The sequence below is a fragment of the Pelobates fuscus genome, chromosome 12, assembly GCF_036172605.1.
Source record: "Pelobates fuscus isolate aPelFus1 chromosome 12, aPelFus1.pri, whole genome shotgun sequence".
NCBI lineage: Eukaryota > Metazoa > Chordata > Amphibia > Anura > Pelobatidae > Pelobates > Pelobates fuscus.
The window spans coordinates 136,375,564-136,389,845 of NC_086328.1; the positions used below are offsets into that span (position 1 = coordinate 136,375,564).

Sequence of the window (14,282 nt, forward strand, 5' to 3'; positions counted from 1 at the left end):
AGAATATAGTGAAGAGTGGCACTGGGAGAGAACATTGAGTGGACACTGCTAATGAAGAGGGACAATGGAAGTGAGAACACAGAAGAAGCATAATTACACGACATGGCACCCAACCCTCATGAGTAAGGCGGCTACTGAGGCCGGATCTAAATAATTCCTTCCAAAATTCTGCTATGAAGCAACCCCTCCCTATCACAGAATACAAGGTTATTTACTAAAGAGGCTTCAAAAGTCCTACAAATTTTACATCTCTAGCGAGGTTTAGGCAAGTAACATGTTTGATTCTTTGTTGGGGACAGAATGATAGTTTGGGATTATTAAGCAGCCAGAAATGGGAAGAGCAAATAATCTAAGCATTCTGTCAGTTCCAGTTGTGAGGCAACTAATTCTCATCAGCCATTGCTGCCATAGACCAACACTACCATCATTTTACATTCTGCTGCAATGCTAGTAATGCTTTCATGGTCCTATAAGCAAGGTATTTTACTATTTTTGTAACATCTAATGTATGAGAAAACTTGCATTTGTCCTTTAATATGAACAGTTCAGACCCTGTATCACTGGATACTGTTCATTGCTGTTCATTTCCCAGATATTTGTATGAAGGAGGAACGAAGAGGTGAAAATTTTACATTTGTCTTCAAAGCAAGTTATACACAGAATTGCTGTTCTAGGTTTATATTCTAGCTATCCATCCATTGCTTCAAATAAATGTTACACTAACATTGTTTCAATCAGAAAGTGACCCATTCGTCATCACTTCCAATGTTTTATATATTGTCCTTGGGGGGAGGAGGAGAGGGGGAAGCTTTGTTCCCAACACTACCCAGTCACCATGCTGCAAGTCAGCACTGACACTGTCCTTGATGAGGCTGACAGGCGAGGAACTGGATTGGGAGCACATTTGAATCTAAGCATGTGCAGAACCCTACACTTTGCCAGTTAATATGTTAATATTACTGAACTTAAGGAACACTGATGTCATCCCCCCCCCCCCCCTGCAGTAAGAATGGTTTTGCACAGCAAGCTTTTCCTGACTCCACCTCCATGGCGGAATTAGTTATCACACTGAAGCCAATGCTTTCCCATAGGAAAGCATTGGGAGTCTATTGCGCATGTGCAGCACCACATCAGAAAGATGCATTGAATTAATCTCTATGGGGACTGTTCCATGTCTCCATGAAGAACTGATCTAGGAAGCACCTCTAGTAACCATCTGGATGACTGCCACTAGAGGTGTTACTAGCCAGCAATGTGAACACATGTCCCTGCAGTGTTAGCACTGTAAACACCAAAAACACTACATTAAGCTATAGTTATACTGGTGCCCATGGTGTCCTTTAAAAATCATCTTTAACCTAGTTAACCTTTTCCCTTTTGTTAAAATGCTCAGTTTTCTTTCAAATGTAGATTAAGCAAATTATCGTAATCCAGTTCAGACCAGGAAAACATTGCAAAGATATTAAGTTCTCCTCTCCTCTGTATGCTTTCTCTATGCAGTCTGCCAGATAGAGAGCTTAAAACAATGAGTGGTAGGGAGCCAAGATGGAGATGTCCACTTGCAGGATAAAGATCACATTTAATTTTCACTTCTGACAAAGTCATATTTGTTAAATATATGGATAAGTAAACCTATTACTACAAATCATGAGAAGTTACAGTTTCCCTTTGATTGTAACTTGTATATCACAATTCTGTGAAGTCGTATTTTCCCCACATTAGCCATAACGTGAAAAGGCATGATTTCTTGCTTTATTAAAACGCTTCCACAGCTGTATTTAATTTCTTACAGGAATATTCACTCAAGTGAGTATGCAAAGTGAATGTCAAATACAACACTTCACTACTGAGCACTTTCTGATTGAAGCAATGTTCGTATAACATTTATTTGAAGCAAGGGATGGACAGCTAGAATATAAACCTATAAGAGCAATTCTGTGTAACTTACTTTAAAGACAAATTTAAAAATAAAAAATTTCAGCTCTTCGTTCCTCCTTCATACACATATCTGGGAAATGAACAGCAATGAACAGTATCCAGTGATACAGGGTCTGAACTGTTCATATTAAAGTAAAAATGCAAGTTTTCATATACATTAGATGTTACAAAATTGGTAAATAAGAATAGTAAAATACCTTGCTTATAGGACCATTACTAACATTGCAGCTCACCAAAAATTGCAACAGAATGTAAAACGAAGGTCCACATACTGATCAATCATATTTCTAGTATCAAGTTATTTAACAAGGCAATAGCAATCTTCAACCTGTGGACTGCTAACGTATTGCCATCAGTAAAACGGTAAGAATCCATTTACTCCTCTCCCCCCTCCAGATTTTAAAAATAAAATTATCCATTTAAACTTCCTGTATGGTTTGACAGGTTGGAGTGCAACTTTACAGGCATTGTATTGGTGACTTGTGGCAGATACATTTGTTCCTCTACTGGCTGGTAATCATAATTCAAGTATAACTGAGGCTTTATGGACTACATTTTACACTGCAAAATACATAAAAAAATAAAAATAAGAGTTTATTCTAGTTTTGGTATTGAATGGGTTAAGGTCATAATAGACAAAACAAACCTTCTCCAACACAGCCAGGCTCTGTTGGCCTGACATTTGAAATGCACTTTCAATGCTCACTTTAGTAAATAACCCGGTTCATGTATTTCAAAATGTTCAATCGTGTTAACTCTCCCAAATCAATAGTGAACATCAGGATGGAGACTGAAACTAGCAAAAAATAAAACATGAATGGAAAAAGAACCAGGATTAGGAATCCATTGGTTTCATTTGTGTGCAGCCTACTGTAGGATTTGGATACCCAGCTTTGTTTATTAAACACATACCTTTTAAAAACGGCAGTCTCTGTTTTCGCATCTACAGTAAGGCTCAGTGTTTCCTTCATACTGCCATTCATTACAGTCTCCGTCATTTGATCTGCATTTTCTACTTCCTCTTCTCCATCCGAGCTGGCATCCATTGTAACTTGCAAAACAAATTAAACAATCAACATTCCAATATATAAATATGTCCGTTCACAATATAAAAAATCCTCCTTTAGTCCATAACATTTTTTTGAGCGAGCATTTACTTTCGGTTTGTGCAGACGTGTTAACACTTAAAGGATCCATTGGTTCCGTTCCAGTCTCCATTTCAACAGGGGAGTTACTTCTTCCAGAATCTTTTTGACTTTGTGGAGAGAAAGTTGCAAAGGAGATTATTCAGATTTTTAAAAGTAAAGGGACATGTACAAATAGTTATTCTATAATAAACATCAGTACAGGGTTGCATCAACGTTACAAGAATAGCAGTTGTAATCGCATGGCCAAAAAGTGTTTGTACAGATTACGCTTCTTGGTAACTAGATCTACAAAAGAAAACCAACACTAAACGCAGCCAATATAAAAAATGGCCAAGGTGTGGGATCAGTGAAAATGACTGAAGCCAGTAAAGCCTGCATATGTACGCTCCCTTATTGGAGATTCAAACAAGCTGGTAATCAAAGTCATAAACCATTCCTGAATTACCTAAAGAAGCACCCTCAAGACTATAGTGTGTAACTCTGGTACCAGATCAGTTACTTTAACTTGACAAGTCGTCTGGACTCACTGTAAAGGCTGAATACTAGAGAAGGGACAAAAAACTTTGCGACTGGTACACACTATTGGGGGAGTTAAAAAAAAAAAAGAAAAAAAAAAAGATACTAATAAGTATTCAGTTATTACCCACCTGATTGATGTAAATTCTGAAAAGGACGCCCATCCAGTTTCTTTTGTAGGCAGAGGCTCCTCTGTGCTCCATACATCAGATCCCACAGAATCTAGATTTGCCACGTGTGCGGTGTCCATTGGTGTATCAAAAGTAGCTGGCCAGTTGCTTGCTAGAAAATACATGACAAAACCTCAGATGAGATATTTTCTGATAAGTGTGTGCAATTTATATATCAAAATACATATTCTAGTAACTTCACCTACAGACTATATAATCTATGGGGAAAGAAAATCACACATTAAGCAGCAGCAGGTTTATTCTAGATCTGTTCAGATGCACAACGTCCCCTCACCATCCAGCTAGGAGCACTAAATACATTTTCATGCAGCCCTAGTCTACATGAAGAAAAAAAACACACAAAAGAACGGTTTAATTTCCAATAAGATCTTGTAGCACCGTGTGTTTCAAGTTCAATAAACAGAGCAGAAATAAAAACGTAATCTTACAAGAGGCTCAAATAGCCAATTAATAGAGCACTGCAGAGGCAGATCTATACACCAAAACCACTTCGCCATCTAAATTAGAGAATAAATGTATTTTGCAGAATGAAAATGTTGTCTATTAAGCCTCACATTAACCTCCTTTGTACTTTATTTTAGTGGCTTCTGGCAGAGAAGTGTGTTTTTTTTTTACAGAGTGGTAATCATAACTAATCTTAGAGAGAGAGATTGTAAAGTTGAAAATTTGAACTCACATTTCTGCTTCCAAACAGTAAAGGAAGAGTCAATGGGTGATCTGGTCTCAGAAAGGAAGGAGTGAATGGACTACCATGTCACTAAGTATTACATTAGCAGTCCAGAGACTATTAAAGATTGCTACAGCTGTGTTAAATACCTTTATTTTAGAAACATACCATCTAACTATATTGACAGAGTGAGGACATTTTCACAATCTGTTGCCATTTCCAGTATGCTGTACTGCTTGTAATACCTTTATGTTCTTTACAAATATCTAGAAGCGAGGTATTTGACTATTTTTATTTATCCATGTTTGGCATATCTATTGTGATGGAGAAAAACAATAAGGCATTTTTGATTTCATGCCAACACTTAAAAGAAACCTACAGGCATCAATTCTCTGCCATTTAGGAGTTAAATCACTTAGTTTAGACAGCTCTACTCACCTTCCTGTATGTGACTTACACAGCTTTTCTAAAGAGATTTAACTTCTAAACAGCGAGACTGCAGGTGAATGATCTACACACCAAAACTGCTTCATTAAATAAAGTTGTTTTGGTGTCTATTGTGTGAAATATTGCAAGATAAGGGACAATGTATACACACACACACATAATATATATTTGGAAAATGAACAGCTTTAAAGGACTAAAATAAAAATTGTGTAAATGTACATTTTTACATTTGTCTGAAGTAAGGGATGCATTGCTAGCATACAGAAAAAAAAACCCATAACAGCAATTTTGTTTATATATTTCCTTAAATACAGGTTATATTACAATGTTTGCAGACAAGTGCTAGATAAGGTTGTTGGGTGCTTAGAGTGTCCCTTTAAAGAGCACAATTATGGGTCCCATAGGAAAAAAAAAAAAGTCAGATGTGATAAGCATCCTTCAAAGGGAGAAAGCGGTTAAGGGATGTGGGAATTTGTAGAGAGTGTGCACATTATTTAACTTTTGGAAGTAAAGATTCCTTATTTGCATTCATTGAGGGATGCGATTATAACTACAGGGATTTCTGCAAACTGTTGGAGTTCTAAAGATGGTTTAAGCAGGGGCAGTAACAAATTATCTCACTGACCCATGATCTAAGCAAACCTCTTTGAATCCTGTGGTTTTACATATCAGGACATAACATCTGTTCCTGATCAGGTCTTAAAATTAAGTAACTAGTAAATCTTAGATGAACAACAACCCATGACATTACACGGTCATCATTTAACAAACAAAGTCAAAATGGAGAAGCCATGTATGAAATACGAAGTACAACCTTACTGCTTCCATAGGAATTAAGAGGCTAAATAGACAGATGTTAAACAAATGACCTTTATTAATTCATCTGCAAGTGTGACCACCGTTCTAAAAGCCAAAGGTTTAGCCATTTGCTGGTCTGGAGCATTCAGGTGTGTTAACCCAATGCCAAGGAAGAAATACATCAGCAATGATCTTGTTGCTGCCCATCAAACTGGGGAGGGTTATAAGGCCATTTCCAAAAAATGTAAAGCCAATCATTCTACAGTGAGAGATTATTCAAAAGTGGGAAACATTCAAGACCGTTGTCAATCTTTGCAGGAGTGGACATTCCAGTAAATTCACCACAAGGGCAGATTGTGAAATGCTCAAAGTATTTGCAAATGTCTTTGTCAGTACATCTGAGATTGTGCCGAATTGTAGGACTTGCTAAGGAACATATGATTATGTCCTGATCTGTATAGTCATAGAATACAACTATATACGGATTTATTTCCCACCTATGTTATTCGCTTCTAAACTTACCTTCATTTGCATCAACTTCCATTTTGTCTTCCTGGTTTACTGTGCTTGATTCAAACAATCCCTGTTTAACGGAATCCTCCTCCTCAGAATCTGTGCTCTCCTCGCTGTCTGTGCTTCCTGAGCTATTTTAACAGTTACATATGTTACAGGTGTATTTTCAGATAATACAAACAGGCACTAAAGTTATAACAGGCAAAATCTATTTAATTTAGCTGAGGGATGAAACTGCACATACTTCCAAGGCTGTCATTTTATCGTTCTGTATTTTCTGCATTTAATGGTTTCTATTTGGAAACTATAGCGTAGATCCTCCCTAGGCTCCCCATGTACAGACATAAATCTCACAAACTTTTCCCAATCAAATCCCTCCGCACATCCCCACCCTTGAAGACAAAACTATGCAGCTTCTCTTTAGAAAAACACAAACTAAACCCAAAACTTCACCACTTCTGCAGATTCACACCAAGCATTTGCAGTAGCAGGGAAGTTAGGTGCTGCTGTTTAGCCTTACTTGCCTGCTGCTGCAATAGCGCCAAGTGATACTGCAGCAGCCAGCAAGCTGGGTTGAGCAGCAGTTGGTCATGCAACAGTCAAGTCTGACCCAACATGGCTGCTGAAACCAGATAATGATAGATGGATATTTTTAAGTTTCATTAAACGTGAAAAATTAGAAGTGAAAATTTGATGACAGTTGTCCTTTCAGCAGTGCAAGCTTCCCATTTCAAAAGCAAATTGCCAACTCGTGAATGGGATTACAGGGAAAAAAAAGCAAAGACATAGGTTTATACCTAGACCTTCTTTGAGTCTCTTGAGTGAAGGCAAGATTCTTCTCTTCCCAGATGTCTTCTTCATCAGACCCTCCATCATCAAACTGCTGTATTCTCTCCTTGCAGCATGCTTCAAACAAAGCTATGTTAGCCTGAAAAGTCACAAAAAGATCGTATTTTAATCACTCAATGTTTGCGCAACGTATGGATGCACAAACTTAAGAGTAAATTGCATAATCCAATAATTTGTAGCTTAATGTCACAATATGCACTTTTTATGCATCTCTCTTTAACGAGACAGCACATTAAAGGGGAATAAGAAAATTGAATACTCACGCTTTCATTGGCATTGAGAGAGAAGCTAATGTCTGAGACACGGTCAAACGCAACGCTGAAATGATGAGAGAAAACGGCATGCAATAAAAAGAATGAACACTACAGGCCAACAATGCAGCACATATCTACATCAGTTGGCAGACAGTCCATTGGCTAGAAGTGTCAAAAACAAACGAGGGCACCATGAGACAATTTAAAGAGAAAAACGGAATTTCAGAAAATCGTAAAAGTAGCATGCACATCACATAAATCAGTTAAAGAGATTTACAAAGTAGTGCCACAACAATGTGTGTCTCTAGATATTTCAAACCAAGTGTTCAGTGAAGAGTAGAACCAGCTACGAGAAGATAATGCCAACACGTCTCCTTACACGGCCATAAAATATTTAACAAAGACGAGTGCATTCAGTAAAGTTAATGGACATATGTATGTACAGGTCAGCATGATTATTGTTTCTATTTATTTTATTTTATTTATTTCTATTTTTTTAAGCACAGCAGGTGCTGTTATGTTGGTAATAAACTTTTAAACAGTTTTGGCTGATTCAGTCAATAAATTTAGAAGAGGAAGTTTGGTAGCTTTCTAGCATACATGGACATTCAGGGATTTAACGATTATTAAGTGAATTGACATTTGCAAGGGTCACTAATTTAAAAAAAGGGGGGGGGGGGAGAAATGGTGATTTGTTCATACTTTTATATGATTATAAGGTATACTATACTTCAAACTATATAGCTACCAAGTTGACTGGTTTTAATAGTTAATTCAGTTGGAAAAAAGATACAAAACGTGTAAAGAGGTTTAAAAAAAATGTGGCAAATCAAACAATTATCCCGTACAGTATGGAGAACAGAATTTATGAGACAAAAATGAATTTTCCTCCAGACAGTGCATAACGTGCTGCAATTTGATATATATATTTAATATACACGTTATTAGTTTCTAGATTTTGGAAATTAGAATCAAGTGAGCTCATTACTATTTTACCAATAGTTATAGAATGCCATTGATCAAAGCAAAAAAAAAAATCCAATCAGTGGAGCAGCAAAGTGTTTATAGGATTGAGTGACCCAAAAGCAGACACCAATATCAGAGGTGAAAAACCACAAAAGAGTTATACTCACTTCCCAATGTCATCCTGGTCAGCAAACTTCTCATCGTTGAAGCCAAACTGGTCAATAAAATTGGACGTCATTTGTTGCATCTGATAATCAGAAAAGGCCTGGCAACCCCAGGACCAACGACAGTGGTATAATATTTATTCTAAACTTTGCCTTAGAGGCCAACCTAATCATAAGAATACCATCAGAAATACTAGCACTTACTGAGCAGAATTTACAGGGCATCTTAGGCAACCAAGTGTGTAAATATTATTTAGATCTAAAGCAAATGTATTGAAATGGTCTTTCATCAAAAGCAAACGGAAGGTTTGCCATTAATTCCAGAGGTATCATTTGAAAATGATCATGGCATAAAAATAGAACAGCTTCTAATTTAAATCTGTTCTCATCTCTTGCTTTACACATAATGAAGCATACCAGTCACTAACTAAACCAGCAGCTCCAGGTAATTGTAAAATGGTCATGGGAGTGATAAAGCACCCAAATGGAGCAAGGGTAGTGAACAGAGGAATGCAATTTCTATAAAGCAGAAAACAGTGGCCTTATGAAGACAAGATACCGTGATAAAACAGATCATTTAGGAAAGAAAAACTAATTTGAGCAATCTGGTTTCTTTCTCCCTTTAAGATTTGTATATAATTTTATGATGGGGAGAATAAAACCCACCACCATTTTGTCCACACATAGCCCTCTTATTTATGTCCGTAATAAATGAATGAAACAACTCCCCCTGCTCTTTTTATGGAGAATTGCTTATATTTTGTAAATGCAATATAAAAATGTTTTATGTTGGAGATTCCCCCCTCCGAAAAGCATTGCATTTTGAAGAGAAATTAATGGGTGATCATTTGCATTATGCCAGATTCCATAAAAAGGCAATGTTGCCATACAGAAAGACCCACAAGTCATTTGAGTATTTTTAAGCAACTCAAGTACAGTTTAAGAAAACGGATCTTAAAGGGTCACTAAGCACCATAACCACTAAAGCACGGCTTTAAATTTAAGTACATGTTGCTAGCCACGTCTTTAAAAAAAGTTATTAACCACTGTAAGCTTAGATGGACCAGGACATTCACCAGGGGTAAATTTATACAAATGGCTAGTGGAAATTTTGAGCCCTGCACTACAATAAAAGTCTCTAAGAAATTCCAAAGGCTGAAACAGGCATTTCATATTCATCATTTGCCAGGCAACTGTCCAAATTTACATTTATTGTACCAGCCATGTTTTCTCCATTGCAGTGCAGATCCCATTTAACACCATGAAAATCAACTAATGCAGAATTTACTGTTCTACATTACAGCTGATAAATAGGTCATTGAACAGCTTTTAAAATGGAATTATGAGTCACCAAACTAATAAATATTTAGAACCACTAGTGCCATGGTTATGTGGCAATGACACTACAGGAGCCATCAGTTTGTTTGGGGATGAGGGGAGAACCCCATCTCATATTGGTCAAGGTCGGATGGAACCAACAATGTGGAATCAAATGCTACGTTATCTGTAGGCCGGGACCTATTTTTGTCAAATGGCTCACCAAATATATGAGGGACCGTGCCAACAGCCTATTTGCTCCATAGTCATCCACTAATCTGTAGTGGCTAATGTGCCTAGTGTGACCCTTCAAATTATGTATTTTGAGATATTTTCAACTTTGACATTAATAAACCTATCATGGCAAGAATAAAAATTGCCTATTTGTCATATTTTCAAAGAGATCTGAAAGTGTCCATACCTTGACAGAACTTAATATATGAGAATTTATATTGAAGTTTTGCAAAGCATCCAATCTGCTCTGATGAGTGAAAAGGAACCCTCCCCATCAATGTGATTTCATGTATCTTAAAGCAGCAGTAACCTGAAAAAAACTGTACATTAATGACAACAGCTTCTTTTAAAAAAGCCTGTCTATATGTTGTGTCATATGGGTTCAGTATTAAGATATTTCCTATACATTTACACTGTTCTGGTCTTTTATGCAGAGATTGTCCATCATGCATTTGGCGTTTGCCAGATTGCTTGCTATGTCACTAGACAACATTTCAGCATCTTGTTTTGTTACCAGAAACCAGGTAAGTGCAGAAAATGCCCACATTGTAACGAAAGTCACAATAAATAAAGATTAACTTCTGAACCCCAATATGGACACAAGTTTAAATAAACTTTTGATGCTTTATTAAAAAGTCGTCATTTTTGCTTTTCAGAAGACAGCTGCTTTAAGGTCAATGGAAACAGTTTTATTTAAATATATCATTCATTCAATGTTTATCTGTTGCTTATACTCAACTCCAAGGGAGAAATAAAACAAAACAAAAAACACTCAACAGAAACACTTAAATGCATTTAAGATTATATTAACGATGGATTATATTAATGATGGATTATATTAACGATGGATTATTTTACGATGGATTATATTACGATGTCCCAAACTTCTATTTTACCTTCTACCTTGGCAGTTTTTAAAATGGGTTGTCTGATCTTCTGTAACACACACACACACACACACACACACACACACACACACACAGGATTGATGACTAACCTGCTGAATTGAAGAATCCTGTGAGAAGCCTGGATCTTTAAACTCTATTTCATCGTCACTAGATGAGTGGATATGCCGCGTTGTAACCTGAGAAAGGAAAAAAATTAGACATTAAAAAAAAACAAAAAAAACCCCTTAAAAATGTTAAGTGTAGATGGTAGGGGGAAGACAACGCATATGTAGATAGATACACAGTATAGCAAATAACCTTACTAGTGCCATGTTCGGATTTTAATGGCTTGAAAGCATAATAAAGAAAATAAAAACCAAAACCATTTCTCTCACACGTTTGCAACAGGTGCTGATCTGCCCCTTCCCAATTCTTAAACTAGTGGATGGAATATTCCTGCCAAGAGGTTTTCCTTTTGCTTTTAAAGGGTACCCGACATGACCATACAACTTAATCTTAAAATTGAGAATCAAATTGCATCGCCAGGAAAGGTCTATATTACTCTAATATCAGAGGTTTAAAAAAGCCCTTTCCGGTCAGTTAGGTGTATGCCAATATGTTTGTTGCAGGGGACTTTTAACCTGTTATAGGAAGCAGGACTGTGCTCATCAATCAGTATGCAGGAGAGGTGTGTCCTACAGCAAGTTTGACACCCACTGAAACTATGATGCTTTCAGCAAGAGACAGCGGTAATAGAATACAAATGAAATTTAATAGTATAAAGGGAAGAAACAGTTATGTAATTTGATTCAAACCTGTCATGACATGTTTGCTTTAAGAAAAAAAAAAAAACACTAAAAAACATCCTGTGCATGGCATCACTTGTCATAACTACTCTATACAAGGGAGATCCTAAATAACGTGCTATATACTATCACAAGCTACAGTATTCAATACGCTTCAAGAAGCTCTTCAATTTCATGGGTAAATCCTACAAGTGTGTAATACAGTATGAACTCTGAGAGCGATCATACGCCTGGCTAGCTTTAACAGCAAGTGTAAAATCTGCCTAGTGGAGAATATGACCACTCCTATTAATATAACCATCCTTCTACATTAAAGAATTGAAGAATGGCAAACACACAAACCCAAAGCAAAGTTAAGGAGTTGACCGAAAACAAGAAATCAAAGTGAATGTAGATTGAAACTATAGGGTGTTAAATGTATACAGTAGCGATCAGTAATGCAACCAAATCTTTTTTCAAAAAAAAAGTTTGGGATCTTTCAGAACTGTCTGCACAGTACTAAAAACTTGGCACACCCGTGCCATTTTTCTCTGACGGTCAAGCAGCTACATGATCTTTTCCATTGCATGAGCAAATCGCTGTGATCTTCCTGCCCAGGCTTTATTTTAAGTTTAAAAAAAAAAAAAAATAGAATTTTAAAAAACGCTGCCTTGGCTCCTGCGTGAAAAAGCACAATCCAACAGGGAAAAAAAATAAATTCTATTCTGATTTAATCTGAATTATTACTCAAATATCTACACGTTAGAACCATGCTAGACAATTGCTCCAATAATTTAGATGCAAAAATTAGTATCAAATATTTTGGATATTACAACCTATACAACAACTCAATTAGTCACTAACCCTCACCACCTAAAAATGTATAGTGTGTAGACACACTCAATTCACTGTCATTCAAACACATTTTGAGCATTATATTAAAGTACACTTTAAAGGCAGCTGGTTTTATGATGGCAAAGGGATTTGTTCACATGATGCATGTACCTTTAAGGGAATGCCACTGACTAGAAACCATGATAGAATTTTAACAACCTGTTACATGTCATTCTACAGTTATTGGCAGTGTGAATTGTTATGAATCCAAAGTGAACCTACAGAGAATTTCAAACTGTAGGTTAAAAAAAGCCAAGCTGAAAATGGACGACTGAGAATTTACACAATTTGGCCTAAAATTTAGAATTCAGGCCAGGTCATCTTATGGGAGCCAAGTTAAGTTCCATGCAGGCAGAGACAGGTACATAGCATATGCTAGCTAAGCGGTCAAACTATGCGCAAACCGATAACCATTATCATTGGAAAGCTGCAAGCGTGCGCTCGTGGCTCCAATTTCCTGGGAAAGAAGAACTTTCTAAGCCCACAGACCGTGCTGAAAGCTGTTTTTACATACATGTTCTCTTTGGGGGTACATCTACTGAACGGATAGAAAAAAAATAGCAAACATTTCAATGGAGTGTTCCTTTTACCAGGGCGGGTGCTGTATGCGTACATGCATTGAAGGCACTATACATATATAGTAAGGAAAGCCAATGTATTGGAAAGCTAGGAAGCCACTTCAGATACCCCCTTACATAATTAGAATATTTTAAAACTAGCACTTTTTGATTTTTTAAATCAAGTTATAGAACTCACTATTCTGCAATTTAGACCATTAGCACTGAATATATTTGTTTTAAAGGAGGGTTAGCAAATAAACCAGTTAAGACAAGTAAAAACCACAACAAACATTGAAAGGAGAGACAGAAGATTTACAGAGAGAATAAGACAAGAGAAAAAAAAAAAAAAAAGTTTGACATCGATCTATATTGATAGATTTCTCTCAAATGCAGATATTTGTTTACAGGCCTTCAAGGTCCTTACAAATATCCATAGGCAAGGCATTGGATTATTTTTGTCACATGTACAGTGAAAAAATAGCATTTTTACTTTAAGAAAACGAACACTGTATACTGTCCAATGCTGTTCATTTGACAACGTTTTATAAGGACTGAACTAATTACATTTGTAATCTTACATAAAATTTTGTTTTTAATGTCGGCAAGACAATCTATACCAAAACACTGCTGTGCTAGGACACAGGACACAGAGGATACCAGCATTCCAGGGTTTTCATCTAATCTTTTTTCAGTATAATCAAGTTTAAATAGTCAACATTGCAGTTCCAAGTAGGAACATTCATCAGGACAACATAAACCTGTCCTTCTGCAATCTTGAATATATATATATTATAGCCATTGGATAGTGAAAAGATAGGCCTGGCAAGTAGAAACTCACCTTTGGTGAGCATACTTTGCAGTAAATTAACTAGTTGCATAGCACATCTGTAAATTGACTAGTTGAATAGCACATCAAAACTTAAGTCTGATTAATATAAAATAAACACTTCTGGCTTTAGCAGAACTAAAGAAGCAGAATAGTAGAAACATTCTTCCAAATTTGTGTGAAAAATCCAAAAAACTAATCTGAACGCCAATTTTGGCAAGTGTTTGTGACTAAGTGGCTACTAAATAAGACTGGACATACCCCATTTGCAATATCTCTGGTTGTGTACTATTGCAAATGGTATGCCATCATGGTGGTAATTTTCATT

General features: G+C 36.5%; 1 protein-coding gene across 12 annotated transcripts in view; it reads right to left on the minus strand.

The window, feature by feature from the left end:
- Positions 1 to 14,282, minus strand: part of PPP6R3 (protein phosphatase 6 regulatory subunit 3) — a 68,999-nt gene that overhangs the window by 7,953 nt on the left and 46,764 nt on the right. For 8 of the 12 annotated variants that reach the window (XM_063438135.1, XM_063438131.1, XM_063438129.1 and 5 more), the window contains 8 exons: positions 11,000 to 11,086; positions 8,455 to 8,552; positions 7,331 to 7,385; positions 7,016 to 7,146; positions 6,228 to 6,349; positions 3,734 to 3,884; positions 3,096 to 3,193; positions 2,851 to 2,989 (listed from right to left, as the gene is read on the minus strand). In XM_063438135.1, coding sequence (XP_063294205.1) covers positions 2,851 to 2,989; positions 3,096 to 3,193; positions 3,734 to 3,884; positions 6,228 to 6,349; positions 7,016 to 7,146; positions 7,331 to 7,385; positions 8,455 to 8,552; positions 11,000 to 11,086 — 881 coding nt within the window. The remainder of the gene's footprint in view (positions 1 to 2,850; positions 2,990 to 3,095; positions 3,194 to 3,733; positions 3,885 to 6,227; positions 6,350 to 7,015; positions 7,147 to 7,330; positions 7,386 to 8,454; positions 8,553 to 10,999; positions 11,087 to 14,282) is intronic. The other 4 variants (XM_063438139.1, XM_063438138.1, XM_063438137.1 and 1 more) reach the window with 2 other exon arrangements.